At 65.8% G+C, this 27,457-nt stretch overlaps 7 protein-coding genes across 9 annotated transcripts; 3 read left to right on the top strand and 4 right to left on the bottom strand.

Annotated features, from left to right (window-relative positions):
* The first annotated feature begins 196 nt into the window (after window positions 1-196).
* Window positions 197-3,914, top strand: ILF2 (interleukin enhancer binding factor 2). Its single transcript, XM_014262178.2, has 14 exons — window positions 197-259; window positions 838-879; window positions 988-1,030; window positions 1,585-1,689; window positions 1,874-1,951; window positions 2,125-2,227; window positions 2,311-2,376; window positions 2,475-2,591; window positions 2,674-2,752; window positions 2,844-2,931; window positions 3,046-3,107; window positions 3,281-3,395; window positions 3,472-3,562; window positions 3,642-3,914. The coding sequence occupies exons 1-14, from the start codon at window positions 255-257 to the stop codon at window positions 3,800-3,802; spliced, it is 1,155 nt and encodes a 384-aa protein (XP_014117653.1). The 5' UTR covers window positions 197-254; the 3' UTR covers window positions 3,803-3,914.
* A 237-nt stretch (window positions 3,915-4,151) lies between these two features.
* On the bottom strand, window positions 4,152-5,034 carry SNAPIN (SNAP associated protein). The gene is made up of 4 exons (XM_005533656.3): window positions 4,887-5,034; window positions 4,630-4,676; window positions 4,440-4,558; window positions 4,152-4,366 (listed from the first exon to the last, which is right to left on the bottom strand). The coding sequence occupies exons 1-4, from the start codon at window positions 4,991-4,993 to the stop codon at window positions 4,277-4,279; spliced, it is 363 nt and encodes a 120-aa protein (XP_005533713.1). The 5' UTR covers window positions 4,994-5,034; the 3' UTR covers window positions 4,152-4,276.
* A 222-nt stretch (window positions 5,035-5,256) lies between these two features.
* LOC102111851 (SMAD family member 4-like) lies at window positions 5,257-9,848 on the bottom strand. 2 transcript variants are annotated; one of them, XM_088068540.1, is made up of 12 exons: window positions 9,689-9,848; window positions 8,390-8,626; window positions 7,921-8,095; window positions 7,805-7,825; window positions 7,518-7,691; window positions 7,324-7,419; window positions 7,136-7,246; window positions 7,011-7,061; window positions 6,741-6,924; window positions 6,111-6,279; window positions 5,787-5,925; window positions 5,257-5,670 (listed from the first exon to the last, which is right to left on the bottom strand). In XM_088068540.1, the coding sequence occupies exons 2-12, from the start codon at window positions 8,612-8,614 to the stop codon at window positions 5,471-5,473; spliced, it is 1,545 nt and encodes a 514-aa protein (XP_087924666.1). In that variant the 5' UTR covers window positions 8,615-8,626; window positions 9,689-9,848; the 3' UTR covers window positions 5,257-5,470. The 2 variants fall into 2 exon arrangements, with proteins under 2 accessions (XP_087924666.1, XP_087924667.1); XM_088068541.1 differs by having other exon boundaries at window positions 5,468-5,670; window positions 6,111-6,188.
* Window positions 9,849-10,862: 1,014 nt separating this feature from the next.
* CHTOP (chromatin target of PRMT1) lies at window positions 10,863-15,716 on the bottom strand. 2 transcript variants are annotated; one of them, XM_005533672.3, is made up of 6 exons: window positions 15,593-15,716; window positions 14,258-14,333; window positions 12,817-12,967; window positions 11,641-11,824; window positions 11,412-11,549; window positions 10,863-11,185 (listed from the first exon to the last, which is right to left on the bottom strand). In XM_005533672.3, exons 2-6 carry the CDS (start codon window positions 14,320-14,322, stop codon window positions 10,983-10,985), a joined length of 741 nt encoding a protein of 246 aa, XP_005533729.1. In that variant the 5' UTR covers window positions 14,323-14,333; window positions 15,593-15,716; the 3' UTR covers window positions 10,863-10,982. The 2 variants fall into 2 exon arrangements, with proteins under 2 accessions (XP_005533729.1, XP_087924800.1); XM_088068674.1 differs by having other exon boundaries at window positions 11,641-11,821.
* Window positions 15,717-16,781: 1,065 nt separating this feature from the next.
* On the bottom strand, window positions 16,782-18,827 carry S100A1 (S100 calcium binding protein A1). The gene is made up of 3 exons (XM_005533657.3): window positions 18,747-18,827; window positions 17,173-17,321; window positions 16,782-17,072 (listed from the first exon to the last, which is right to left on the bottom strand). The coding sequence occupies exons 2-3, from the start codon at window positions 17,311-17,313 to the stop codon at window positions 16,929-16,931; spliced, it is 285 nt and encodes a 94-aa protein (XP_005533714.1). The 5' UTR covers window positions 17,314-17,321; window positions 18,747-18,827; the 3' UTR covers window positions 16,782-16,928.
* Window positions 18,828-20,962: 2,135 nt separating this feature from the next.
* S100A13 (S100 calcium binding protein A13) lies at window positions 20,963-21,860 on the top strand. The gene is made up of 3 exons (XM_005533673.3): window positions 20,963-21,145; window positions 21,356-21,547; window positions 21,681-21,860. Exons 2-3 carry the CDS (start codon window positions 21,377-21,379, stop codon window positions 21,813-21,815), a joined length of 306 nt encoding a protein of 101 aa, XP_005533730.2. The 5' UTR covers window positions 20,963-21,145; window positions 21,356-21,376; the 3' UTR covers window positions 21,816-21,860.
* A 501-nt stretch (window positions 21,861-22,361) lies between these two features.
* On the top strand, window positions 22,362-25,170 carry LOC102112397 (protein S100-A14). Its single transcript, XM_014262187.2, has 4 exons — window positions 22,362-22,489; window positions 22,733-22,843; window positions 24,182-24,328; window positions 24,427-25,170. The coding sequence occupies exons 1-4, from the start codon at window positions 22,391-22,393 to the stop codon at window positions 24,544-24,546; spliced, it is 477 nt and encodes a 158-aa protein (XP_014117662.2). The 5' UTR covers window positions 22,362-22,390; the 3' UTR covers window positions 24,547-25,170.
* The last annotated feature ends 2,287 nt before the right edge of the window (window positions 25,171-27,457 follow it).

Raw genomic sequence — 27,457 nt, 5'->3', positions numbered from 1 at the left:
GCTGGCCGCCAATTGCCGCCGCGCGCTTTACAACCGCGGGCCGCGCGCTCCATTCATGGGCTCCGAGCCCCCTCCAGCGGCCACCCGGTGCGCCCCGCCATTGGCCGCTCCCCGCTCTGATTGACGCGCCGCTCCACCAATGGGTGCCGGCGGAGCCCCCGCGGGGGGCGGGCAGCGGGAGAGCGGCGGCCAATGGGAGGGCGGGTTGCTGCGGGGTCTGCGAGCGGCGCTTCATTGTCGGGAACGGCGGCGACATGAGGTGGGGACTCCGGCACCGGGGGGAACACACCGGCACCGGGGGGAACACCGGCACCGGGGGGAACACCGGCACCGGGGGGAACACACCGGCACCGGGGGGAACACCGGCACCGGGGGGAACACACCGGCACCGGGGGGAACACCGGCACCGGGGGGAACACACCGGCACCGGGGGGAACACACCGGCACCGGGGGGAACACACCGGCACCGGGGGCACTCCGGGATTAGCGGAGGAAGTGGCGGGAGAACCGGGAGCGGCGGGAGCGGCACCGGGGAGAGACCGGGACTGGGGGCTGCGGGAGCGGGGCGGGGGAACGGGAAGAGAGCGGCGGGAGCGGGGAGAACAACCGGGGGATACCGGGAATGGGGTGAACCGGGGGACACCGGGAGCGAGGGGAACCGGGGGATCGGGAGCGAGGGGAACCGGGGGACACCGGGAGCGAGGGGAACCGGGGGATCGGGAGCGAGGGGAACCGGGGGATCGGGAGCGAGGGGAACCGGGGGGGGCGGCGGGGCCGGGACCGGGGCCGGGGGACCGGGGCTCGGAGCCCCCCGTCACCGCCGTTCTCTCCCCGCAGGGGCGATCGAGGCCGCGGCCGCGGCGGCCGCTTCGGCTCCAGGCGAGTCCCGGGGCCCCGCATGTCGCGACAGGACCGTGTCGTGACGGGGGCGGGAGGGGGGGTGTCTGCGGGCCCGGGGAATGAATCGGGGTTTTCTCTCCCTCTCAGGTTCCGGCCCTTTGTGCCCCACATCCCCTTCGATTTCTATGTCGTGAGTAACTCCTGCCCCGAGGGCCGTTCCGGGAATTTTCCAGGACTTTTCCAGGGTTAACGATTCCCCCATCCCCGATTTTCGGGGGTTGGGTTCTCCTGGTGTGGCTGGGCGGAATGAATTCCCTCAAAACGCTGTTGGTTCAGTAAAAAACCCCCAGGGGGTTTTTCTCCTGTTGGAAATGGGATAATGGAAGGCACTGGAGGAATAATGACAGGAATCACTCCAGGATTGGGGTTTCTGGGATTACAGCAGATAAATCCCTGTGTTTGTCCCCTCTCAGGTGGTCATGTGCCCGTTTCCCAGCTTTCCCAGGAGGAAATCATTCCCTCTTCCCAAATCCCCTGAGCGTTCCCGCTCTCTGGACGGGTGACCCCAGTGCCCTGGGGCTGCAGACAACGGGGGTTAATGAGTTAACCCAGTAAATTCTTTAATAGTGTTAATAAAATCCTCTGGATGTGCCCCGGAGCCGCGCAGGTGGGAGCTCCTGGACACCTGTGCAGGCTGCCAGGAGGGGAGGATGAAATCCCGCTGGGAATTCCGTTCTGTTCCAGTGTGAGATGGCGTTTCCACGCGTCAAACCCGCGGCGGACGAGACGGCCTTCAGCGAGGCTCTGCTCAAGAGGAACCAGGATCTGGCTCCCACCGCTGCCGAGCAGGTGCCGTGCCCAAAATCCCCCCAGCTCCTCGGGATGGGGGAATCCAAAGCTCTTCAGGAGTGGCCTAAAAATGGATGATTTCTCTGGCATAAGCACCTTGGAGGAGTTTGGTGGGGAATAACACGGGTTCTGTGCTCTGCGAACGGGATTGCTCCTGGATGATCCCTGTCCCGTTCCTTCCCAGGCTTCCATCCTGTCCCTGGTGACCAAGATCAACAACGTCATCGACAATTTAATTGTGGCCCCGGGAACGTTTGAAGTGGTGAGTGCAGAGCTTGGGAAGGAGCTGCAGCGGGAGGTGCTGGAGGAGGCCCAGAGCGGACCGGGAGAACGGGGAGGTGCTCCTGGCCCAGGGCGGGTTAAGGATCGATGCAGCCCCGCCAGACGTGGAATGTGGGTTGATTTCCCGGGATTTTGGGTTGTTTTCTCCGCCAGCAAATCGAGGAGGTTCGCCAGGTGGGCTCCTACAAGAAGGGGACGATGACGACGGGGCACAACGTGGCGGATCTGGTGGTGATCCTGAAGATCCTGCCCACCTGTGAGTGCCATCCGGGCGGGACGGGAGCGGCCCTCGCTGCCAGGGCCCGCTCCAACCCTTCTCCTTTTCCTCCTTTTCCGCAGTGGAAGCCGTGGCAGCCTTGGGGAACAAGGTGGTGGAGAGCCTGCGGGCGCAGGACCCCGGGGAAGGTGCGGCCGCGCTCCGGAGCGTGGCGGGCTGCGATCCACGGCCGTTCCCGTGGAGATTCCCAGCCCCTCCACGTGGAATTCCCGGTGTTTCCCCGCAGTCCTGACCATGCTGACCAACGAGACCGGCTTCGAGATCAGCTCGGCCGACGCCACCGTGAAGATCCTGATCACCACGGTGCCGCCCAACCTGCGCAAGCTGGACCCGGAGCTGCACCGTGAGCGCCCGGCCGCGCCTCCTCCCGCCCGCGCCCGTGGCCGCGCCCGCCCGCCAAAACCGGCCATTTCTGCTTCTTGCAGTGGACATCAAGGTGCTGCAGAGCGCCCTGGCCGCCATCCGGCACGCGCGCTGGTTCGAGGAGAACGCCTCGCAGTCCACGTGAGTCCGGGGCCGCATCCAGATCCCGAATCCCGGGAACACGGGGAGCGCTCCCGGCGCGGGACCGACGCTCCTCCCGCCTCTGCCGCAGGGTGAAGGTTCTGATCCGGCTGCTCAAGGACCTGAGGATTCGCTTCCCCGGCTTCGAGCCGCTCACGCCCTGGATCCTGGACCTGCTGGTGGGGCTCGCTGACGTGGTGCCAACGCCCAGCCCGGCAGGAGCCGGGATTCTCTCACCCCAGGCTGGGATTCTCGTTCTCCCTGCCCTCATTCCTGTTCCTTTCCCCCTGCAGGGGCACTACGCCGTGATGAACAATCCCACCCGGCAGCCCCTGGCTCTCAACATCGCCTACAGGTCCGTGGCGTCGCCTCCCTCGCAGGAATTCCCACCGCGGCTCCGTTTTCCCCGTAAAACCGTTGGGATCTCGGGGGCTGACTGGGAGATAAACCCAGCTCACCCAGCTGGCGCTTCCCGCTGGTGTTTTTGCTGGAAGGATGCGCTTTTAACCCAGAATGTTTCGTCTGCAGGCGCTGCCTCCAGATCCTGGCGGCCGGGCTCTTCCTGCCCGGCTCCGTCGGCATCACGGATCCGTGCGAGAGCGGCAACTTCCGCGTGCACACGGTGATGACGCTGGAGCAGCAGGTGAGGAGGGGTCCCCGAAGGGGAGGGGACACGGGGGGTGCTCCCTGTCCCCACACTGAGCCGTCCCTGTCCCCAGGACATGGTGTGCTACACCGCCCAGACCCTCGTCCGCATCCTCTCCCACGGAGGATACCGGAAAATCCTGGGGCAGGAGGGCGACGCCAGCTGTGAGTGGGGCTGGGGGTGTCAGGGTGGGGAGGGGGCTGGGGTCCCCGAGCGGGTCCCCAGGGTCACCTCTTGGGGCAGACCTGGCGTCCGAGATGTCCACGTGGGACGGGGTGATCGTGACGCCGTCGGAGAAGGCGTACGAGAAACCTCCGGAGAAGAAGGAAGGGGAGGAGGAAGAGGAAAACCAGGAAGAGCCAGCGGCGGGCGAGGAGGAGGAGAGCATGGAGACGCAGGAGTGAGGGACAGGGGACACCGGCCGAGGGACACCAGAAGGTCCTGGGCCCCTCCTCGGTCACCTGACGTGTCCCTGTCCCTGGTTTGTAAGCTGCACATTAAAGTGTTCCCCCTTTCCAGCGTGTCCTGCTTGTTCTGCTCCATGTGGGATAGATGGGAATGAGGCAGGTGGAACGGCAGCAGAAGAATCCAAGACTTGAAGGAGCCACCTGGGGCTGCCCAGACCCCACTTGGGGCAGCCCAAATCCCACCTGGGCCTCCTAAATTCCACCTGGGGGTGTCCAAATCCAACCTGGAGGTGCCCACACCCCCCCGGCTCTGTTGTCCCCAAGGTCCCTCAGGGATGCGGGAGCATCACGGACTCTCGGTCACTTTTATTCCAGCGCCCACAAACCTGGGAACGCGGCTCCAAGCGTCCCGGTTCCCTGGGCTGCAGGTGATGGGGGAATTCCCGAGCTGGGATCAGCAGGGATTCCTGCTCACTTGCCCTGGTAGCCCCCGGCCTCCAGCATCGCCCTCCTCCGCACCGTCTCCTTGGCCACGCTGTGGTTCAGCCTCCGCAGCCGCTCCTGGACACGGCACGAGTCCCCTGTCAGCACCTGGGGGGCTCAGGGACCCCCAAAAGGCGCCGTCCCCCCTCACCTGCGCGTTCTGCAGGATGTTGTTGACCAGCACCACGCGGCGCCGGGCGTTCAGCAGCTTCTTCACGTAGGGGTCGAGGTCCAGCGCCACTTTCTGGTCCTCGTTGATGCGGCAAAGCTCTGGGGAGGGGTTTGGGTGAGCCCCCAGAGCGAGGGAGGGGGACAGGGGTGATCCCCCGGCTTTGGCTCACCTGTGGCCAGGCTGTCGATGTGCTCCCGCAGCTCCACCTGGCTCTCCCTGTGGGAAGGGAACAGCTAAAACCCCGCATCCACCCCCAAATCCACCCCTATCCATGGGGCCTGCACACCCAGCGCCCCCCAGCACTGCCCACCTCACGCGCCCCCAAAACCCTCCAGCCCCACAAAACGGCCCTTCCCGGCTCTACCTGCCCCTCAGCCTTTCAGCCCGGCCCCGGCCCGCTCCCGCGGCCGCTGTCGCTGCCGGTACCTGACGCTGTGGACGTGGCGGTCGAGCTGTCGCACCGCGGGCCGCAGGAACTGCAGGAGCCCCTCAGCAAAGAGCTCCCGCGCCCCGGGGCCGCTCCCCGCCGCCATCTTGGCCCAGGGGCGCCACAGGGGCTGCCGGGAAAGCGAGTCCGCGGGGAGCGGGAGAGGCCGCTTCCGGTGGGCGCCGCGGGGGCTCGTGGGAAATGTAGTCGCAAGGGAAGGTGCGAGGCACAGCTGGACGCACCGCTGGAAACACATCTGGCGGCACAGCTGCGCTGCTGAGCGTCCGTCAAAGGCGCTGACACACCCAGGCCACAGACCCCCGACCCCATCCATTGGGGTTAAAACAACACGGGGTTGGTCCTCTCACCTTGTTTTTTTGGCTGTTTTATAACCCTCTTTTTGGTTTATTTTCATACAAAAGTTAAACCAGGAGGTGGAAATGGGCGCCGAGGGCCACGCTTCACCCAGGCCACAAACCCCGACCCTATCCACTAAATAACTGCTAAACCAACACATTTTTGGTCACTTTGCTTCATTTTTTCCTCTTCTTTTTCCTCTTTTTTTGGCTGCTCCTTCCAGGAGTCAGGCGTGGGCGTCGGGCAGGGCGTGCAGGACGTGGTCCAGCAGCTGCAGGGCGCGGTGCAGGTGCACCTCGATCCAGCAGGGCGTGCAGGTGATGCTGGCCCGGGGGTAGTCGGGCCCCCAGCCCTTGACGAAGCTCAGCCTAACGAGGCACAGGCGCCGCAGGTCGTCCACGCCGAGCCCCGCGGCCACCGACAGCCCTGGGGGGGGTGCCACGGTCATCACGGGGGTCCCAGCCCGCCCTGGGGTCACTCACGGAGGGTGGGTGGCCACTGCCAGCCCCAGGGGGCACGCGGTCATGGCGGGGGTCACTCACCGATGGCCGGGGCGATGCCACCCACCGAGCCAGGCCCGGGGATGCTGCCGGCCACAGCAGCGGCCTGAGCGGTGGCCGCAGCCTGGGCAGTGGCCGCCTGCTGCTGCATCTGCCGGTGGCACAGCCGCAGGTCAAACACCTGGGGGGACACGGGGGGACCCCTGAGCACGGCGGCTTTGGGGTGCGAGGTACCCCAGGGCCCCCTTCCGCTTGGCCACGGGGGTCCCTCCATCCCTGCGGTGCTTCCACTGCTTCCACGCCTGCCCAGAACCCCCTAAAACCTGACCCCCCCCACCCCTCCTGGGGACCCCCGGGGACCCCGACCTTGATGTGTGCTCCGGGGTACACCTTGTGCACGGCGTCCCCGGGGGCTCTGCCGGCCTCCCTGTCCAGGTAGAAGCTCTGCACGAACACGGCGTGCTCGCTGCGGCAGCGCATCCACACGTCTCCCTCTCCGCGCCGCTCCAGCTGCACCCCCTTCCCGATGTGCAGCCTGTCCGAGACCCTCAGCAAGGACCCCCACAACAGCCCCCTCCCCCCCTTCCACCCTGCCCCAGCTCTGCCTGATTGTCCTCCCGTTATCCCCCCACTTCTGCCCTAATTATCCCCCTTGCCCTAATTATCCCCCTTACCTCATTAATAATAATTAAAATCCCCCTTACCCTCGTTTTCTCCCTTTTCCCCCTCATCCCCCCTGCCCCCCTGCCCCATTGCCAGGCCTGATTCCCCCCCTGACCCCCAACAAACCCCTGACCCCCTACACCCCCCTGAACCATCGTACCCCCTAACCCCCCACAACCCCCTGACCCCCCACACCCCCCCTGAACCATCGTACCCCCTGACCCCCCCATGCCCTCCTGACCCCCCACACCCCCCTGACCCACCGTGCCCCCCTGACCCCCCGTACCCCCTGACCCACCGTGCCCCCCTGACCCCCCGTACCCCCTGACCCACCGTGCCCTCTCGCTGGCCGCGCAGCGCTGGACGTTGGAGAGCTGCCCCAGGCAGAAGCGGGCTCCCCCCGAGGGGTCCACGTAGCCATCGACCACCACGCTGGGGCAGCTGGAGGGCACCTTGAAGATCTCCCCCACCTGCACGTCCTGCTCGAAGTAGGCGATGGAGCACCAGAATTCCGGCCCTGGAAGCGGGGGGGGGAACGTGGATTTTAGGGGCACCCTAAAACTACAGCACCTTTGGGTGCCAAGGAGGGTGGGGGGCACTCACCAGGGTGGGTGGACACGGGGGGCTGCAGCACGGGGTTATGGTGGGGGGGCCCTGGGAGGGGAGGAGAGGGGGGGTCAGCGCTATGAAGACCCCTCTATCCCTCAGCCAGTGCCCCCCAAACCTACAGCAGTGGTTGGGGTGGTGCTGGGGGGGCTGCGGGTGGCTCCGGCTGCCGGGATGTGACCCCCCCAAACCCGGGGTGTAGATGGGGGCACTGCTCCAGCTCAGCGGCGACCCTGGAGCGGGAGACAGGGGGACATGAGGAGGGTCCCCAGGGGGGTCGGGGGGGGCAGTGGGGTGTCCCCATACTCACTGTGGTGGGGGGGTTTGGGGTACCCGTTCTGCGGGGGAGGCTGTGCTGGGGGGGCCTCGCTGTGGGGCAGGGGGAGCAGGGGGTCCTGCGGGGTCGCTGTGGGGGAATATGGGAACGGGGGGTCATTGTGGCTGGGGGGTTCAGGGCGATGCCCCCAAACCCCCGCAGGGTGGGGGTTGAGGGGGGGGTCTCACCTTGGGGCGCCGTGGGGAGCGCAGGGTAGATCCGGGGCACACGGGGGGGCTCAGGGGGCGGCCGGGGGGGCAGCGCTCGGTAGGGCAGGGCGGGGGGCTCGGCCCCCGGTTCCGGCGGCTCCATCTGCACACAGTCATGGACAAACTCCTCCTTCACCGGGCGCGGGGGGGGCACTGGGGAGGGCGGGGGACACACACCGGAGACCATGGGGGGCACGGGGACCCGCTGCGGGGGGCTGGGCTGGCTCCGGGGGGGGCTCCCCGCCGCCCGCGGGCCGGGGTCTCACCTGTGCTCTGGACGCTCAGACCTGCGGGAGAGGTGGGTGGGGGGGAGGTTAGGGGGTGCCGGTGACCCCCCCTTGGCCAACCCTCTCTCCCGGGGGTCCCGGGGGTCCCTGCTCACCGCTGGCGGGGGTCCCCACGCGCTCGTAGTGGTAGGGGTTGACACAGACGCTGTCGCACTTGAGGTCGAAGGCGAATTGGCAGAATTTGACGGGTTTCAGCTCGTTTTTGTGCAGGTCGGGCCAGCGCCAGAGCCGGGCGTAGATGACGTGTGGGAACCCCTTCCTGCCGGCCACCTGAGCGAAACGGGAACTGGGGGGGGTCCCCAACCCAGCCCGGGGGTCCAGACATAACAACGCCCCCTCCCCGATCCCCCCGAGGGCCGCCAGACCCTGCCTGAGCCGGGAGGGGCGGGATGCGGGCAGGGCAGGGGGATGCGGGCAGGACAGGGGGATCCGGACAGGGCAGGGGGATCCGGGCAGGACAGGGGGATCCATCCGCTCGCGGCTTCCGGGGCTCCCCAGGACCCCCGAATTCGGGGAGGGTTTACAGGGGTACACAAACCCCCAGCCCCCCGTGTCCAGGGGTACCTGGAGCCGCCCGTCCAGGGTGCGCTGGACGGTGACACACTGGCCGGGCTGGGCCCCGCCGGAGGTGACAGCGGCCACCAGCGCGTCCAGCTCGTCCCTCTTCTCCTTCAGCTTCCTCAGCAGGCTCTGGATGGCGCGGCGGGCGAAGGCCTCGCTGTCCCCTCCCTGCCGGTGGCACAGCAGGCTGTGCACGATGCCGGGGCCGCTGTCACTGCCCAGGGACATGGCGCTGCGGCCCTGCAAGGCACGGAGGGTCCCTGCGTGTCCCCTCGGGGACACCGAGCCGCGTGGCTGCTGGCACCGGGGACGCGCGGCACGGGGAAGAAGGTGGCACTGCCATCGGTCACCCCGGGCCTGGGTTCCGTGTTCCCTGGCTGGCTCAGCCCGAGCCCCAGAGCTTGTCGCCAGCCTGGGGAAGCCGGGGAGGGGGTGAGGTGACAGCACACGGTGTTTAGAGGGACGCTCGGGCTGTCCCCGAGCCCGGCAGGGAGCGGGGCCGTGTCCGTGCCCGGTGCCGCGGGGACGGACCCGCCGCCGCCGCCAGACTAAACAGAGCCCAGCCTGGCGCCGCTCCTTAACCCCTCTCTCTCCCCGGCTTCTCCCTTTCCTGCCTCCCTGCCAGACCCTGCTCACGCCAGAGCCGGGATGCAGCGTTCCAGAGCCTTGGAAAATCCTTGGGATGGCGGCAGACACAACAAACCGCGGCTCCTTATCTGGGCTGGGGAGCGAGCCTGGCTGTCCTGCCAGCCCCCCCGCGTGTCCCCCTGTGCCGGGCTCCTCCAAGATGCCATCACGGAATGGGGACACTTCCAGGGGTGCTGGAGGGACCCCACGGAGCCTCAGCCCCCCGCCAGGCTCTGGGGTTCATCCCGGGGGTGTCATCCCGGGGATCCTGGTGCTGTCTCAATGCCAGCACTCCCTGCCCATCCTCTGCCTCGTGTTTTGGGGTAAAAGCGGTGGAAGAGGGGACCTGGGGTCCCCCCGGCTGCAGTGGATGGGTGCCAAGGGAACACTGGAGGGGTCAGAGGCAGCTCTGTCCCTTTGTGAAACTCATTCCAGCCTGGTTTGGTGGAGCTGGGCTGAGCGGGGACCAGAGCCGGCTCGTCCCTGGCTCCATCCTCGCCCCGCACGGAGAATCCCCGGCTCATCCACGTCCCGAGTCCCGGCGCTCGCCCGGGATGTTCCCGGGACACCGCGGGGCACGGGGAGGTGACAGGGGTGGCGCTGGGGCTTTGAGGGGTGACAGGATTCAAAGGAAGGGACACCAGCGGGACCCGTGATGGGTCAGGCTCCACTCACCTCCGCCCCCGGCTGCCGTCACTCACGGCCCGGCTCCCGCCGCATCTCCTCCGGCCCACGGCTGTGCCTGCAGCCCCCCGGCCTGATGTCCCCCCCAGGCTCAGCCCTCTCCTCCTTCTCCCAGCCCTGTCCCCGATCCCGATCCCTTTCCCGATCCCGTTCCCAACTCCGGCCCTACAATAACAAAAGGAGCGGCCGGAGCGCGTGAGGCGCCGCCGCGCCGCAGCCAATGGCAGCGCCCGTAACAGCCGGGGCCTCGCCCCGCCAGCCAATCGGGGCCGCGCTCTCATGGCCCGAGCCCCAGACGGGCCCCGCCCCCGGCGCCACCGGGTCCCGGGGATCCACCGGGAATATCCCGGGTCCCGGAGATCCCACCGGGAATATCCCGGGTCCCGGAGATCCCACCGGGAATATCCCGGGTCCCGGGTATCCACCGGGAACATCCAGGGTCCCGGAGATCCCGCCGGGAATATCCCGGGTCCCGGAGATCCCGCCGGGAATATCCCGGGTCCCGGGGATCCCCCGGTGGGTTCCCGGTGGGTTCCCGGTGCTGCCCCATCCCCTCCTCTTCCCTGCGGAGTAAATTCAGAAAAATCCCATTTCCAGAGGAAAAAACCCCACAGAGCTCTGGGAATTCTCCCTCCTTGAAGCCACCAGAAGATTCCAAAGGGAACAAGAACATGTGGAAGGGGTGGGTGATAAAGCCCAGACCCTCCAGTCACACTGGCTTCCACTTTTCTTTGGAAAAGGGATGGATTTTGGAGTCTCTTCTGGAAAAGAGGCATTTCCACATCGCTGTCCTGGCTGAGTTTTCTGTCCCTCTCATTTCTTTAAACAAACACTTGAACCACACAGAAACATGGCCCCAAAAGGACTCTCAACTCCAAGCCCCCCAAATCCACTAGAACAAGGAAGTTTCCCACCTGCTCCAACCCCACAGGAATTTTTGGTGCAGAACAGGAGGATCTGAGCTGTCTGGAAGGAGAACAGCCAAACTGGATTTGGCTTCGGGCGAGTTCAACTCCAGCTGGGAACCTGCCCATCCCAAAACGAACAAAGGCTGACCCCAAAAATCCAACTGCCAATCCCAAAACCCAACGAGCCCATCCCAAAACTCCAGAGGCACACAGACCCCCCCGGTCAAAAAAAAAAAAAAAAAAAATCCCCCCGAAAGAACAATCCAAAAAAAGTTTAATACAACAGAGAGTATCAAAACATCCAAGAACACACTAAGCCTGAATTTCCCATCGGGGATTCCCGAAGGAGCCAGCCCCCCCCCGGCAGTCCCGGCCCCTCAGTCGGCGGCCTCAGGATCTGTCTGTGCCATGTACGCGTCCAGCTCGGCGTCCAGGTGTCCCTTGGTCTTGGACATGTAGGCGTCCAGCTGGTTGTCCAGCTGCTCCTTGGTGAGCGCGGGGCGCGCCGAGCCTCTGCCGCGGCCCCGGCCTCTGCCGCGCCCGCCGAATCCGCCCCGGCCCCGGCCGGCCATGCCGCGGCCTGCGGGGACGGAGAACACCGGGCGCCCATCACCGCCTCCGTCCCCGACCTCTGCGGGACCCACGGTGCCTGATCCCGGCCCTCCCCTCCCACCGGGGCTGCTTCGCTCCAGTTCCAGCCCTAACCGGGTCTGGGATTCACGGTTTGAATTCCAGGCTTGGAATTCTCGTGGCTGCAGGAAGGACGGCAGCTGAATTCCCGTTATTCCCGAGGGCTGGGCACTCACCTCTGCCGCCGATCCCTCCCCGGCCCATGGCGCCCCGGCCCAGGCCGCCTCTTCCCGGGCCGCCGCGGCCCCTGATGCCGCCTCTCCGCAGGCCCATCCGGGGGGCGATCCCTCTCCCGCCGCGCAGCAGGGCTTGACCTGCCGGGCAGGAGCCAGGACAGCGGGATCTCAGCCCGGGAACCGGCGCGGAAAGGGACTGGGGCAGGGAGGGGAACGGCAGGGCACCCACCTCGGAGCGCGACCCCTCCTCGGATCATGGCCCGGGCGCCGCGGCCCCGCAGGGCCCCCCGGGGCAGCCCCCGCTGGCCCAGGGCCAGCCCCCGGGCCCCCAGGGCTCCTCGGGCCAGCGTCCCCGCCGGCCGGCCCAGCCGCGCCTGGATGTTGCTCTTGCCGAGGCGTTGCTTCAAGCTCTTCTGGAAGAGAAGACGTGGGAGGAGGGACAGGAGTCATGCAGCAATCTGGGACCGGGGAACGACGCGCAACGAGCCCGGGGCTGTGCCTGGAAGCCAGGCCTGCATTCCCAAGCCACCAGCACGGGAATTTTTGGTCCCCTGGGATGTTTAAGGGCTGGCACCGACCGGCAGCGACTGTCGCTGCCGTGGGACTGCGAGGTGAAGCGCTCGGCAGCTCCCGGACCCCGGGATGAGCCATTTCTCTGGAAAAATAGAGAGGAGACATCAACAGCCAGCACCTGACACCGACAACCCCGGGAATGACGACGGGTTACTGATCCGAGGTGAAAAAACGGAATCTTCTGCAAGTCCCTCCCAGGTATGTCGTTTTTAGGATCATGGAATGCCCCGAGTTGGGAGGGATCCATCAGGATCATCCAGGCCAACTCCTGCCCCTGCACAGACACCCCAAATCACACCCTGTGCACCCCTGGAGCGCCGTCCAAACGCTCCTGGAGCTCTGCCTGCCTCGGGGCAGCCTCAGGGGGAAGGACCTTCCCTGATCTGCAGCTCCAGCCATTCCCTGGATCATCCCCTGGGAGCAGGGATTGGAGCTGCAGCGCCCTCAGCCACTCCTCGTGTGGCTCCTCCTTCTCCATCCTCCTGTTCCTCCTCTGGACGCTCTCCAACACCTTTTTTTTAACCGAATCCCACAAGTCTGCAGGTTGGAAAACACCTCCCAGACCACTGAATCCAACCCTCACCTTGTCCCCAGCCCAGGGCACCGAGTGCCAACATCCAGCATTTCTCTGAGCACCCTTGCCAGGAAAAAAACTCCCGGTTCCAACCTGAGCCTCCGGCCAGGGAGTTGTGGGGAGCCAGAAGGGCCCCCCCTCTCTCCTCCAGCAGCTCCCCACACTCACCCTCCATCCCCTTCCTCTCTCCGGCCTCCTCCTCTTTCCGGAGCTGTTTTTTCCACATCCTGCAAGGCCCAAATCCCCTTTCCCCCTCACCTGTTTGAGCTTCAGAGCGGCCTGCACAGACGGTCTGTTCTCCATCTGCTGGGCCAGCCGTCTGTTTCGGGCGCTGGCCAGCTGCTGCTGCTGCATGGTGGCCCGGATATTCACCGGCATCGGCTGTTTGTTCTTCAGCATGTTAGTGAAGCTTCAAGGTCGAATAAAACGGGGTTTAATTAAAGCTTAAAACACACAATTATCGGCATTTCACGGTGCTCGAGTGGGGCTCCAGCTCCCATGAACCTTATGCAAAGAGTGGCACTTATGGGATCCCGGATCCCTCGCTGGCCGCGAGGACCGGAGAGGCAGGAATGAGGTGGAAGTTTCCAGTGGGAATGAGAAAGCCGGAGGTTAGTGGGTTTAGAGATGGCAGAAGGGGTGACAACCAGCAGGAAGCGGGGATGGGCGTGATGGGGAGGGGAGAAACGGAACAGCAAAAGCCAAATCAACACCCCAAAAAAAAAAAATCTGGGGGAGAAGTGTCAAAACTCCAGGCGGTCGGCTGGGGAGACACCACGTTCCTCCGGTGCCAGGCTGGATCACCTTAAAGCCTTTTCCAACCTTAACAACTCCACGATTCTACAAAATTCCGCCACCCAGAGCAGCTCCTGAATTCCACCCAATGGTTCTCCTGCAACGAGGCCGCTCGGGGAATTTCTCTGCAGTTTTAATTCCTCCATGGAAGAGCCAACACGCAGCCAGGCGGCGAATAAAGCTCCCGAGCGGCACCCCGGCGGCTTCCTGGGAGGGCTGGCGAGCAAAACCCACCCCAAAAAACGAGGAGTTTGGGCTGATGGAGGGGGGAATGAGCCAGCAGAGGTGTCCCCGAGCTCGGGCCACACCGCCCCGCAGCACTGCTGGAGCAGAAGCTGCCCCGTCCCAGCGTGTTTAAGCCCAAAGTGCCCAGCGGGACACCCGTTAGTCGTCACAGAGGAGCCACAGGTGGGAAAACCCAGCGGGATGAGCCACGGGGAGAGCTCGGAGGACAGAGAGAGATGGAGGTGAAGCGAAGCTGTTGCCTCTTACAAGGCCCAAAAGGACCTTTGGGCCGGTTCCGGGGCCGCCGCCGGCCTCTTACAGAGCCCACCCGGGCAGGCGGGACCCTGGGGCGCGGCGGCAGAGCCAAAATACCAATGTCAAAACATGTGGGAGAGACAGGGAGGGTGTGAGGTTGGTCTCTGCTCTTACAACACATCCCACCGGATTTACGAGGCGAATCAACACTAAAAACACGGAGAAATCCCTCCGGAATTTGGCCCTTTTAACCTTGCGTGCCGCAGGGGTCGGAGGGTAAGGCGGGTGTGGAGGCACCCGCTCGCTCGACGAGGTTAAAAGAGGGCGGAAACCACGGTGGGTTTTGGATTTGGATAGTGAGAATTAAGTAAAAAAATAAAAAATATGGTTTCTTAGGAGCTGAAGGTGCCGTTGGCTTCCTCACCGCTCGTTCAGAGACATCTTGGTGGTGCTCTTTAGCACGACCTTCGGTGCTGACTGTGCAGCCATCTTCAGAGAATCTGCAAAACAGGGCCCAAAAGAGAAAATTCAGACTTTTATTACACGTTTGTACTGCTAAAAATTAAAAATCCCTTCCATTCTGGCTCCTTAGGCGCAGGAAATCAAGATTAGGGCAGGTTACGCATAATATATTAATTTATTTTCAGTGATTTTTAGCCCCCTGCCAGAATTTTTCAGTTCTGATTCTGGGATTTTTAATGTTTTTTAATCCTCTTCGAGTTTTAATCAATCAGGGAGTTCCTTTATTTCCCCCTTACTGAAATTTTATCTTTTTACAGTGAATGCTTCAGCAATATTACAAGGAATAATACAAAAACCCAGCAGGAAGATGGCAACCAAATGCCATCTTCAGAGCAAGGATGCAAAACAGAACTAAAGACATCAAATTTATACAATTATTACATATTTATATGAGAAACATTAAGAAACCTCTGTTCTGCACGGAGAGAATTAAGAATGAGGCAGGTAATAAGTATTAATATGTATTGTACTTCTGTATTTTTAATGTTTTCTAGCCCTTTACCAGGTTTAATAAACGTGGGAGTTACATTTTTACTGAAGGTAAAATAAAGTATCTTTTTACAGTGAATATCTTACCCTTTTTGTGTAATAACACAGAAATCCAGCTGTAAATGGCAACCAAGTGCCTTTAGCACAGTGACACCTCCACATTTCCAATGTTCTCGTTATTAACAAGGTACAAGCCCCAGTTTTAAGGGCACAGTGAATAAAATTTGGAATAAAATTCCAAGGTGATGCTACAAAAGCATAATATCCTTTAAAAACACCCAGGTTTCACCTCCCTCAGTGCAGGGATTTAAATCCCCCCCAGTGCTGGATGCTACAGAAACATGCTGAGTTCCAGCCCCCGAGCTCTGCAGATCGATTAATTAATTTAATTTATAATTAGCAGCAAATTTAACGGGTGGATGACGGCCGGGATGCGCTCACTCTGTAATACCCTCAAAAAACCGCTTTATTGAGAGGATTTACGGGCAGAAATCGAGACAAGAGAAAGCCATACTCCTGTCTTAAATGATTTTTAACCGTTTTATTTTAACACAGAGAGGCTTCTTCTATTAGAAGTGGCTTTTAAAGCGCTTTTCTTCCTGAGGAAAAAAACCACAAACCCGCTCCGCCCCCCTCGGCTCCGGAGCCCGGTCAGGGGGAAAAGTCCCGACCCTGAGGGGGCCCCCCGGGCCATGAGGGGACCCCCCGGGCCCCCCGGAACGCCCCGGCCCCCGCGCCGGCCACTCACCGAAGCACACGGTCGCCAGGTCTCCGGTGGCTCCGGCGGGCGGGCGGGTGAGTGCGGGGCCGGTGCGGGGCCGGTGTGGGGCCGGCGCGGGGCCGGGGCTGGCGCTGTGCTCCGCCCGCTCCCGCCGCCGCCGCCGCTTCTCCCTCAGCCGCCCGCGACAAAATGGCGCCGGCGCCGCTCCCGCCCCCGCCGAAATGGCGGCCGCGAGCTCGGCCACGCCCCCTGCAGCGCGAGCCCCGCCCCTGCGCGTTGGTTGGTGCAGCCCCGGAGGGGGCGGGGAAAGGGGCGGGACAAAGGGAGGCGGGAACGTTCTGGCGGGAATCGGGGTGGGGCGGCCGTGACGTCATAGGGAGCGATGTCGCCATGGATTCGTCATGGAATTCTCGAGGGAACGTCGGGGAACCGCGGGAGCCATGGAGCCGTGGAACCGTGGAACCCCATGAAGGTGGAACCCCCGCACCCCACGGAACTGCGGGGTCGTGAATTCCGTGTCAGCTTTATCAGCTCCATCGACAATTCCATTGCCACGGAGTCGTCACGGACCCTCGGAATTATGGAATCACAAAATAATGACTCCTGGGATCATAGAGGATCCGGGGGTTACGGAATTGTGGAGTTGGAAGGGATCTGTAAGGTCCAACCCCTGGCCCAGGACACTCCCAGTGTCCTTGGGGACCCTGTCCAGCTGCTCCTTGACCCCACCATCCCTGGGAGCAGCCCCTTTCCCGCTGTCCATCCCAGCAGGGCCGATCCCGAGCGAGGATCCGAGCCGGGATCGCGGGCGGATGATGGCGCTGGTGGCCCTGGTGGGGCCCTTGGCCACCATCCCATCCCACTGGGCCAGGAGATCCCAACCGGTTCCTCCAGCCCCGCGGGCGCGGTGCCGGCGCCTCTGGAGCCACCTGCAGCGAGTCCCAGCCTGTCACCCCCTTCCCAAAGCCCGGTGCTCCCGTGTCCCACACCCCGACACCGGCCGGGATCACCCGCCCCGGGGTCACCCTGCCCCGGGTGGATCCCAGGGTAAATCCCAGGGTAGATCCCGGGGTGGATCCCGGGGTGTCTCCAAGCTCTCGGGGTGACCCAGGGTGGCCTTCCCCCGTGACCCCAGAGTGGGAATATTCCCCGGGGGCACTCGCAGGGGGACGGGGCGGGAATCGCGGTGCCGGGAATGAAGGAGCTGACAACACCCCTGGGCCTGGGTCGGTGCCTTTATTGTGGAGCTGGATCCCAGCGGGATCCCCTGGGAGTGCTGGGGGGCGGAGGGGGTGAGCTGGGGGGTGGCTGGGGGGGAACTCTGGATTTTGGGAGCCCTCGTCCGGCTGTGGCCGCAGGGGCGTCAGGCGTTCTCCCAGAAGAAGGTGTTGCAGGCCACGGTCAGGGCGGCCACCAGGACCACGAATTCCTGGAAATCCACCTCCCCGTCGCCGTTCTCATCCAGATCCTGCATGATCTTCTCCACGGCCCCCGCGTCCTTCTGGGTCTGGGGGGGCACAGCGTGAGCCCCGGGGCCGGGCAGCCGCCGTTCCCCCAGGGAAGGGGGGAAAGGGAGACCCCCAGGCCCCCAAACTGGTCCCAGTTACCTCCAGGAAACATCCCAGCTCGCTCTGCAGCAGCTCCTTGAGCTCCTTCTTGCTCAGCTTGTACTTGTCGCCCTCCTTGCCCGAGTAGTGGTGGAAGACATTGATCAGGGTCTCCATGGCCCCTTCCAGCTGCGATCCCATGGCTGCGGCTGCGGGACCCCCAGCACGTCACCCGGCAGCCCCCCCTGTCCCCGTGCCACCCCCGAATGTCACCACCCGCCCCCCTCTGGGCAGGACCGGGGGGTCTGGGGGGGTTCCCGGGGGCTGGGGGTGCTGGGCACAGAGGCACCTGTGCTCACCTGAGCTCCCCGTGCTCCGAGTGCGCCCGCCCGGCCCGGCCGGGCACGTTAAATAAGCTCCAAGCCCCCTCCCTCCGGGAGGATCCGATACCGGGGCTGGACAGCCCGGCTGGCACCGCCGGCCACCCCCGCGGGGGCCGCCTTTGGGGGGCACAGCCCCCGGGGTGGCCCCGGGCAGCAGCACCCCCGGAGCCCCCGGGCAGGGACGGGGTGACAGCGGCACCTCAGGGGGCTCCCGGTGCCACCCGCGGGCTCCCCTCGCCGCCCCCGGGATGCTCCGGGATGCGGAAAAACCGGGCAGAGGGTCGGGACGGGCACCGGGATCTCTCCCCGGGGTCAATCCCCGCCGGGGACCCCCGGGTGACCGAGGTGGCCACGCCGTGACCCCGCGGTGTCACCGGCGGGCATCCCCCATCTGTCAGCGCCGCGGGGCCGCATCCGCGGGGCCGCACCCGCGGCCAGCCCCGCTCCCGGCACCGATAAAGGTATCCGGTGTCCTCGGCCTCGCCACGGGAGCCAGCGGGGCCCGGGGGGAGCGGCGGGGGCTATCGGGTGACTCCGCGGGGCCCCCCGCGCTCTCAAAGGCCTCTTGTCCGGCTGAAAAGGCCCCACAATCCCGGGCCAGACGTTGCTGCAGCAACGCCTCGGCCAAGAAACCGGATTCCGAGCTGGCCTGGGTGATGCTGATAATCCCGCGGATCCCGTTACGGCCCCGGATCTGCCCGGGCCGGACCCCCGCAGCCTCCCCGGCTCCGGCATCCCTGGGGAGCTCAGCCCCCCAAATCCCTCAGCCCCCAAATTCCTCGTTCCCCCCTCTCTGCGAGCTCCCCCCGCAGGAGCTGGGACCCCCCTCAAGCCGGAGCTGAGTTTTAACAAGAGCCGGGTGGTGCCGGGCTCTTCCTGCCGGCTTCCAGCCCTAATTTGGGGCTAATTACACCCTGCTGCCTCCGTTCCCATCTCCCGCACTTCTTGTCCCCGTGGCTGGGGAAGGCCCTGCCTGGGGACCCCAAAACTGCCGGTCCTGCGGGGCCAGGCCCCCTCCCCACCGCCCTGGGAAAGGGGAAACCGGGGGGTCCTGGATGGATGTGGGGGACCCCGGCTGGAATTGAAGGGTCCCGGCTGGAATTGGGGGGTCCCGGCTGGAATTGGGGGTCCCTGCTGGCCACAGCTCCCATTTTGGGGTGTGGGGCAGGGACGGGGGGGCTGGAGCTCCGGGAGGGGCCGGATCCCGAGCCTGGGGATGGGGGCACTGGGAGGGGCCCCGGTGGCACTCACTCGGCGTGTCCCTGTCCCCGGAAGGGCTCGGCAGCTCGGGGAACGTCACTGGGGCAGCAGCTGCTTGTGACAGGGCCAGGCCACCCCCAAAAATAACCCGGGCCACGCTCCCTGCCAGGCGGGGACAGAGGGGACAGAGCCAGGACCGCCGGGCACTGCCACGGCCGGAGCTCCCGAGCGCTCCCGAGGCTCCGGCCGCGCATTCCCAGAGCCGCAAACTCCTCGGGACAGCAGGACCGAGGTGCCCCAGGCTGAACCCCAACACTGCCGGGGTGTCCCGGAGCCCGCGGCCGGGCCGGAGCACGCCCGGCTGGCACATTCCCAGGAGCAGCTCTTTCCAAAGCGGGAGCAGCGAGGGACATGCCAGGAGCTTTACACACAGCTTGGAACAGGTTTCAGCCACCGCGACTCCCCTGCTCCACTTTGACCCAGCTAAACCAGTTGCTCCAGTTGCCGGTGCCGGGGCTGGGCCGATCTTGTCTCCCCATCCCATCGCCGGGGCTCTGGAAGAGCCTTTTCCACCCCCGGCCTTGGGAATGGGAGGAGCGGCAGTGGCCGGGCTGGGGACACCGCGGTGGCTCTGGGCACCTGCTGCTGCCCCACGGCCCCTCCGAGCAGCCCCGATGGGACCAGCAGGGGCCACTGCCGGGCTGGACACCGCAGTGGCCACAGGGACCATCCCGAGCTGGGGTCCCCAACCCTGACAGGTTGTGGACAAGCCCAGGAATGTGGAAGTGGACACTGACCCCACCCTGGGGGATGCACGTGGTCACTCTGTCACACAGGGTCCTCTGCTCCTGTGTGGCCCAAGTATCTGTGCGGGCCCTGTCCCTCCATGGTCTCTGTCCCTCCATGGTCCCTGTCCCCAAATGGCCTCGGTCCCTGTCCCCAGATGGCCTCGGTCCCTCCATGGTTCCAGCGGTCCCTTTGTTGTCCCCTCCTGGCCATGCCGGGGTCCCCGAGGCCGGCTCAGCACCCCCTGCCCGTGGGGACGGTCCCGATGGGGATCCCGGGGTGACAAAAACCCTGGAGGCGCCTTTCCCACGTCCCCCTCCTGTTGTGGGGCCACCGCAGCATCTGCCCCTTCCTCACCCCATCCCGGCTCCCGGAATTCCAGGGCCGGGGAGTCACGGGCCCGCCTGGCTCCGGGGCCGGTGATTCACCCCAAACCTGTCCCGCTCCTGACTCAGCCGCCGCTTTCCCAAGAGACCATCTCGGTCCCCTGACGTGGGGCTCTGTGGATGTCCCAGCCCTGTCCCCCCGTCATCCCGGGGCCGGATGGGGCTGCAGGAAGCCAATTCCTGTCCCGTGAGTTGGTGTGACAGGGTGGGGACACGGCCACCCCAGCCCATGGGAGCCTCCCCGTGCCCGCGGAGCGGCGCAGCGAGGGCTCAGCACAACCCGGGGACCTCCCAGCCCTCGGTCCCCAAAACTCCCCTGGGGCTTTGGGACCCCAAATTCCCGTGTGTTGCCCCCGGGGGGGCTGCTCGCCGCAGCCTCGCTCTTTGTCACAGCTGCGGCTGAGGTTGGGGACATTGGGGACAATCTGGGGTCCCCCCGGGGTGCGGGAGCTGCTCGGGGTCCCTGTGGGAATGTCGGACACGTGCCAGGGCTGCCGTGTTATAAATACCCACTGATTAAAGGGGAGCGCTCGGGCCCTTCCAACCCCCTAATTAATTTGGATTAATTAATTTTCACAGAGCCCACTATTAATAGGGATGTTGCCAGCGGGCGGCTGAGTCACAACTCTCACTCGGTGCGGGTCGAGCCGGGCCTTGGGTCGGTGACAGCGGGCGGGGATGTGACAGGGATGGGACAGGGATGGGACCGGGGCTCGGGGGTCACCTCCCTGTCCCCGCCAGGGAGGGAGCTGGGGGTGACACCTGCCCTGCACCCCCGGAATGCGCCTCAAAGTTTGGATTCCATCATCTCGGAGGCCTTTCCCATCCTGAGAACGGCTCCGGGAGTTTTTCTGTGCGTGGTTCTGGGGAGGGTCCGGGGGATGCTCCAGCCCCGGGGGATGCTCCAGCCCCGGGGGATGCTTTCTCTGCCCGCGGTCCCATCCTGGCCCCTCCGGAGGTCCCCGGGCGGCGCCGCCGAGGCCGCGGCGAGTTCGGCCCGAGTTTGGTCCGGTGCCCGGGTGGGGAGGGAGCAGAGGACGGAGGGACGGACGGAGGGACGGACGGAGGGACGGACGGCGGCGCCCGGGCGGTGTCTGCGCGTCCGTCCGGCCGCACCAGGAAACCCAACACCGCCGGGGGAGGGGAGGGGGGGACAAAAGCTGCGCTGTCCCCTCCTGCGGCGCGGCTATAAAACCTCCTGAAAACTCCCGAAACGTCCCCAAACCTCCTGAGCCCCCCGAAACCTCCCGGGGGCCTCCGCCTGCCCGCAGCGAGGGGGTAAGTGGGGCACCGACCCCCGATGTACCCCTGGTCCCCGCCCGTGTCCCCGCTCCTGGGAGCGGCCCCATGGCCGGGCCCTGCTGCCGCTCGCCGCCCCGGGACCCTCCTGAGCCCCGCGGGGCCGAGCTGAGCCCTCGCAGGCTCGCGGGGCTGGGGAGGGGGCGAGGGTCGCCCCCGGGACACCCCTCCGGGCTCGTGTCCCTGCAGCCCCGGGCTGTGTCCGGTGCCATGGCCGCGGCCGAGCCCAGCGAGCCGGGCGAGCTGACCGAGCTGGAGAAGGCCATCGAGAGCATCGTCACCGTGTTCGTCACCTTCGCCGCCAAGGAGGGCAAGAAGGGCACGCTGACCGCAGGCGAGTTCAAGGAGCTGGTGCGGCTCCAGCTGCCCAACCTGATGAAGGTGAGGGGAGGGTCCCCGGGGGTTCCTCCCGGACCGCGGGGCCGCTCCCGGTCCCCCGGGGTTTGCAATTCCCCCCAGCCCGGTCTCTGGGGAGGGGAAGCGGCCGAGCCTCCCTCCCGTGCCCTGCCCGCAGGACGTGCCCTCTCTGGAGGAGAAGATGAGCGAGCTGGACGTGAACAACGACGAGGAGCTGAGATTTGGGGAGTACTGGCGGCTGATCGGGGAGCTGGCCAAGGCCATGCGGAGGGAGAAAGCGGCCAAGAAGTGACGGGGCCGCTGCGGAGCCGCGGCAAATAAAAGAGGTTTTTTCCCCAAGCCTGAGCATCTCTGCTGTTCTTGGGGGGCTCCCGATTTGAGCCCCCGTCTCCTCCCCGTGGTGGCCGCGCTGGGGACGGGCTCAGCCCCGCGGTGCCGCTTTGGGGTCACTCCTTGGCTGGGACGGGGCCAAAGTGTCCCTGCGCTGGTCTGGCTTTTGGGGTGCCACAAACACCTTCCTGCCGCGCTGGGGGTGCGCGGGGGGCAGAGCCGTGCCCGTGGCCGGGGTGAGGCTCGGGAGATGCCCATCGTGTTGTGCAGGCTCTGGGGTGGCACAGGGTGGCACAGGGTGACACATCCCCTGGCACATCCCGCCTGGGGGATGCCCCCATTCCCAGCGCCCGGCTCCCAAACCCCGACCTCGCTGGGCCGCGGTGAAATCCCGCTGGGGGTGACCGAGCGGGGCCCGGTGGCCGTTCCCACGCTGCTCCGCGGCCGTGCCGGGCCCGGTTGGATGTGGGGAGGCACCGGTGTGGCCGGGAAGGAGGCGTTTCCCGGCCCCACGCTGGCTCCGGGCCAGGCTCCCAAATGAGACGCCTTGCACCACGGAGCTCCCACTCACACCTCCCCGGTATAAAACCCCGGCCCGCCGCAGCCCGCGCACACCTGGGACAGCCCGTGCTGCAGGTAAGTGACGGTCCGACCCTCGGCACGGGGGGGATCCGCGCCCCCGGCCCCTCCGCTCCCACGCTCGGCTCTGCCACGACTTGCGAGGACGCCGGGGACGTGTCCCGGCAGCTCCAGCCGCGGAGCTCCCATCCCGGGGCTCCTTCCTCGCCCTCCGCTCGGGGATGAGGAGGAGTCCGGGCGCCGGAGGAGAGGAAGCTTCCCCCGAGCCGAGAGCTGAGCTTGGCTTCCTTCCCCCGCCAGCTCCCCCGGACCCCGCGGCGGAGGAGAGACCCCCGGAGAGACCCCCGGAGCTGCCCCCGAGGAGCCGCCAGCAGCAGGATGGGCCAGTGCAACTGCCGCAAGAAGCGCAAGGTCCGGTGGGGACACCGCGGCACCGGGACCCCCGGCGGGGACACCGCGGCACCGGGACCCCCGGCGGGGACACCGCGGCACCGGGACCCCCGGCGGGGCTGGGGGTGACCCCGCACGGCCCCGGCCTCGGAGCCCCGGGCACGGCGTGACTCAGAGCCCGTGGAGGAGCCGGGGGCTGTTTTGGGCTTTGGCAACGCCGGGCACCGGGTGCTGTGGAGCCGCTTGAAAGCTCGGGGAAGCAGGCAGCTCTGTCCTGCTCCCGTGGATGGACCTTCGGGAGCTGCCCGCGCTCCTTGCAGCCTCTCCGAGGATGCCCACCGGCAGAAAAGCTCCTGTTTTCCTCGGCTTTCAACCGGGAGGTGCCCACCCCGCACCCCTTTGCACCTGTGGAGGATTTGGGGCGCCGGGCTGAGGCGCTGGAGGTTGCCAGGCTCTTCCCGCTGGGCATCACCGGCTGCGGTTTCACGGCGTTCGCAGGGGAAGCCGCAGATTTGAGTGAATCACCGTCGTTTCCCTCAAACGGAGCCGCAGGAGCGGCCCGGAGCGGCCGGGAGCGGGGGTCGGGCTGTTCTGAGCCCCCCACCCCGCCGGGGCCGGGGTCTGTGGGGTGGGAGAGGGGCTCGGGCCGCTGCCGAGCCCCGTCCCGGCGCCACCGCGGGCACTGACTCACTCTGCCATCGCCACCTGAGCGATGGAGGAGAGGAAGAACCAGTCGGGACGGCCCCGAGAGACGCCGGGGTGGCTGAGCCTGGCGGGCCCCGGGCGGGGACAGCGCGTCTGGGGGGGTGACAGAGCTGGGGGACAGCGGGTGGCACCTGGAGGGGCTGTGACAGCCGGGCAGAGCCGCTGCGGCAGCTGCGGGCGAGGGGCGCGACATCTGTGGGGCCTCACATCTGTGTGGAGAGCTCCGGGGGGAGTCTGTGGGCAGCGGGGGCTCACAGCTGGATGAGGCTCACAGCTGGGCAGGGAGGTGCCACAGCTGGATGGGGGCTCACAGCTGGATGGGGAGGTGCCGCAGCTGGATGCGGAGGCTGCCTGACATCTGCACAGGAGGGCCTCGTGCTGACCGGGAGATTTATCCTGGGATTGTGCAGGGATCAAATGTCGGCTCGGGGAGTGTCCCGCCCGCTCGGGGCTGGTCCTGTCCACCCGCGGGATGTCCCAGCCCCCCGGTGTGGTGTCCCAGCCCCCGGTGTGGTGTCCCAGCCCCCGGTGTGGTGTCCCAGCCCCCGGTGTGGTGTCCCAGCCCCCCGGTGTGGTGTCCCAGCCCCTCGGGAAGGTGTCCCAGCCCCCCGGTGTTGTGTCCCCCCCGGCGCTCACCCCCTGTGCCCCCCGCAGGACTGCCAGGAGCTCACGGACGTGGAGCGGGCCATCGAGACCGTCATCAGCCAGTTCCACTGCTACGCTGTGAAGGGGCAGAAGGAGTACCTGACCCCCAACGAGATGCAGGAGCTGGTGGTGCAGAAGCTGCCCCACCTGGGCAAGGTGAGGGCAGAGCCCGGCGGTGGGCAGGAGGAGCTGGGGGTGGTCCCGGGCTGCTGGTGGGAGCCCCCAGCCCCATCACCCCGATGTTCTCTCTGCAGTGCGTGGGACCCCTGGAAGAGAAGATCGAATGCATGGGAGACCCTAACGAGGCCAAGCTGGAGTTCGGAGAGTACTGGGACATGATGGGGGATGCGGCCAAGGGCTGCCGGAGGAAGTAGAGGGTGGTGGGGGTCGGGAAGGCGCCCGAGGTCTGAGGCTCTGCTCCTGGAAGCTCCAGAGGCCGCCGGTCCCGGGGGATGCGCCTGGGAAAAGCCACATCGCTCCTGCCGGGTCTCGACTCCTCCCGCGCCGAGGATCCCCCTCCCCGGCTCCATCCCTGCCCTCCTTCCCGTCAGGAACTCTCCCTTCCCACCCCCAGCTCTGCCCATGCAGGGGGAGGTGGCGCGGGGGGGTCCCGGAGCCGCCTCTCCCCGTCCTTTGCCTCCATCCCCGGCCTTGTCCCACCTGCGGCCCCGGGAAGCCTCCGGGAGCGGCTCCCCCAGCCCCGGAGCCCCGCGGCGGGCGGGACTCGGCTCCTTTCCCCCGATCCCCCTCGGATGTGGGGGCTCGGCCCCCAGCCCTGTGTCCCGTCACCCCCACGGCACCTCCGGGGGCTCCGCCGTGGCCCTGGCTGGGTTGGCGGGGCCCGGGAGCCTTCCCTGCCGTCCCCCCGGTTTTTGGGGGGCTGATCCGGGATGTGCTGCCCTCCCGGTGCTCCCCATCCCCAGGGACCCCGGCCCCGGGGCAGGGGCGGGCTGGGATCAGCTTGGGCGGCTCGCGACCATTTTTGTATAAATTAATAAAGGAAAAAACACTGGGGGAAAAAAACCCCAAAAACCCAAAGAAAGCTGGATGGGGTGAGCTCGTTTTGTCTTTGGGGGACGGAGGAGAAGTGGGGGGCCAGGAGGGGGTCGGGGCCGCAGCGCTTGTGGGTTGGGGTCAGCACTTTGGGATGGTCTGGGGGTGCAGGGGATGCTCTGGGGGTGCTCTGGGGGTACAGGGAATTCACTGGGGGTGCTCTGGGGGTGCTCTGGGGTACAGGGGATGCCCTGGGGGTACTCTGGGGGGCCTCTGGGGTACAGGGGATGCTCTGGGGGTGTGTGACCCCTGTGAGCATCCCAGGGCTCTCCACATTCCCAAATCCCAAGTGCCTGTTGGTCCCAGTGGTGCTCCGGACATTTGGGATTTGGGAATGCGGCTCCTGGGCTGGAGGGAGATCAGGGGAGACCCCGAAATTCCAGGCTTGGGAAGACCCAAGGGCGGCCGGGAGCGGGATCCCAACAGTGCCGGGAGAATGTGGGATTTGGGTGTAATTACAGCAAACTGGGAAAGAGAAAATGCCACAAAGCTGCACCTCACCATTGGCTCCGGCGCTGGAGCACACGGAGAGTGAGGAAACGCGCTGGAGAACCCGGTTTTCCCACTTTTCCTCTGCCATCCAGGCCTTTCCCACAGAGCTCCGTGTCCGGGAGGAGGCTGTGGGCACCCCGGAGACGCAGTGGGGACCCTAAAAAGGATTGTCCCAAAAGGGAGAGGGCGTGGGGACCTCAGCAGCGCCTCCGTCACCTCGAGAGGGGAAAAACCAAAGCGATCCGAGGCTGGGGAAAGGCGATAAGAGCCGGGGCAGGGCAGGGGACAGGTCCTGCCGGGCCGGCGGCAGCTCCGGCACCGCGGCTCGGCCACAGCCAGCCCCTGTCTGCTCTCAGCGCGGGCTGGATTTCACAACGGGAATGACTATTTATTGTTCCTTCCTTGGAAATAAATAGATGGAAATTAAGCAGAAAGGTGTGGCCTGGCGTTTAATTGGAGACAGGAAATGTGTCAGGTCGGGCTGATGGGGGGGAAAGGGGAGCCGGGGCTCCCCGATCCAGTTCCCATTCCCAATTCCCTGCGCCAGGCTGGGAATGTGCCCCGGGACTGGGGACTCCCGGCTCCCCGGCCCTGCTGGAACACTGAGGTGACAATTCCTGCGACGTGAGCCGGCCTGGATGAGTCTCCGGCGTATCTGGAATGTTCTGGAGGTGACAGGAGCAGCCCAGCCCGTGCCAGGACGGCCGGTGCCCCTCGGTGAGGGCACGGCACCGGGACACCCATCCCGGGGGTCACCAAAGACCCCAAACCCAGCGCTTGGCCCCTCTGGAAAGGCTCCCGTGGTGCGGAGCTCATCCAGGAGACACCGAACACCTCCCGAGCCTTCACCTGGGGGAGCCAGAGCGGGGGGGACCCCCGACCTCCCCGGGGTCCCGGGGGCGCTGGGATGGGCCGGGCCGGTTCGCGGCCGCTCCGAGCGCACGCACACGCCCTGGATGCCTTGTAAAAATAAGGGCCTGGATGTGGTTGTGACATCTGCCAGGGGAGCAGGGCGATGAAAGGCCGTGATTCAGGAGTGAGCTGTTTGCCTGCAGGGTCCGGGAGGGATTCCCACCCTCCCGGGATGTTGCATCAACGCCACGACAGCGGAGCATCTCGGCCCAGAACAGGTTTGCTTCCTCCCGACCGAGATTAGGAAGAGGCCGGGGGAGAGCTGGCGTGACACGTTTTTTCCGGGACGGGAGCTCCAGGGGAGCCGGTGGCTCCCGCCTGTCATAAATCACCTCCTCCTTTGCATCCCCAGATGTGCCCTCCCCGATAAGGCCGGGATCTCATCTCGCCATCGAATCGCTCTGGGAGACACCAGGCCTGCAATTTGCAGAGGATAATTAATTATGGATGGGACTTTACAAGCCCAGCTCCCAGCTGGGGAGAGCCTCATCCGTCCCAGTCAGAGATGTCCGAGTGCCGGACAGGGGCTTCCAGAGCCCCAAACCCGTGTCAGCCCCTTCCAGCCGGCAGAACAAGTGGTTTTGGTTCAAATAAAGGATTTTATTTGGGTGGTTTGGAGCTGGGGGATGGCTGGGATGGAGGAGCCGGGTTTTCACTGGTTGACTTCCAAACGCTGGGATCGGGAGGGAATTCTGCGCCCCCTCCCCACCCCGTGGAGCCTTTTGGGGTGTTCCCGTCACCCCAAACCCCGAGCGGCCCCCGGGAAGGAGCCGGGGCCGGGTCCCTGCTCGCTCCGACCCGTCCCGGTGTCGCAATCCCAGGGATCCA

This window comes from Pseudopodoces humilis, chromosome 31 (assembly GCF_049639895.1).
Source record: "Pseudopodoces humilis isolate 2021_Gansu_Grassland_sample_001 chromosome 31, ASM4963989v1, whole genome shotgun sequence".
In the NCBI taxonomy this organism is placed as follows: Eukaryota; Metazoa; Chordata; class Aves; order Passeriformes; family Paridae; genus Pseudopodoces; species Pseudopodoces humilis.
The sequence above is the reverse complement of the archived record's forward strand: the minus strand, read 5'-3'. Positions and strand labels throughout refer to the sequence as shown.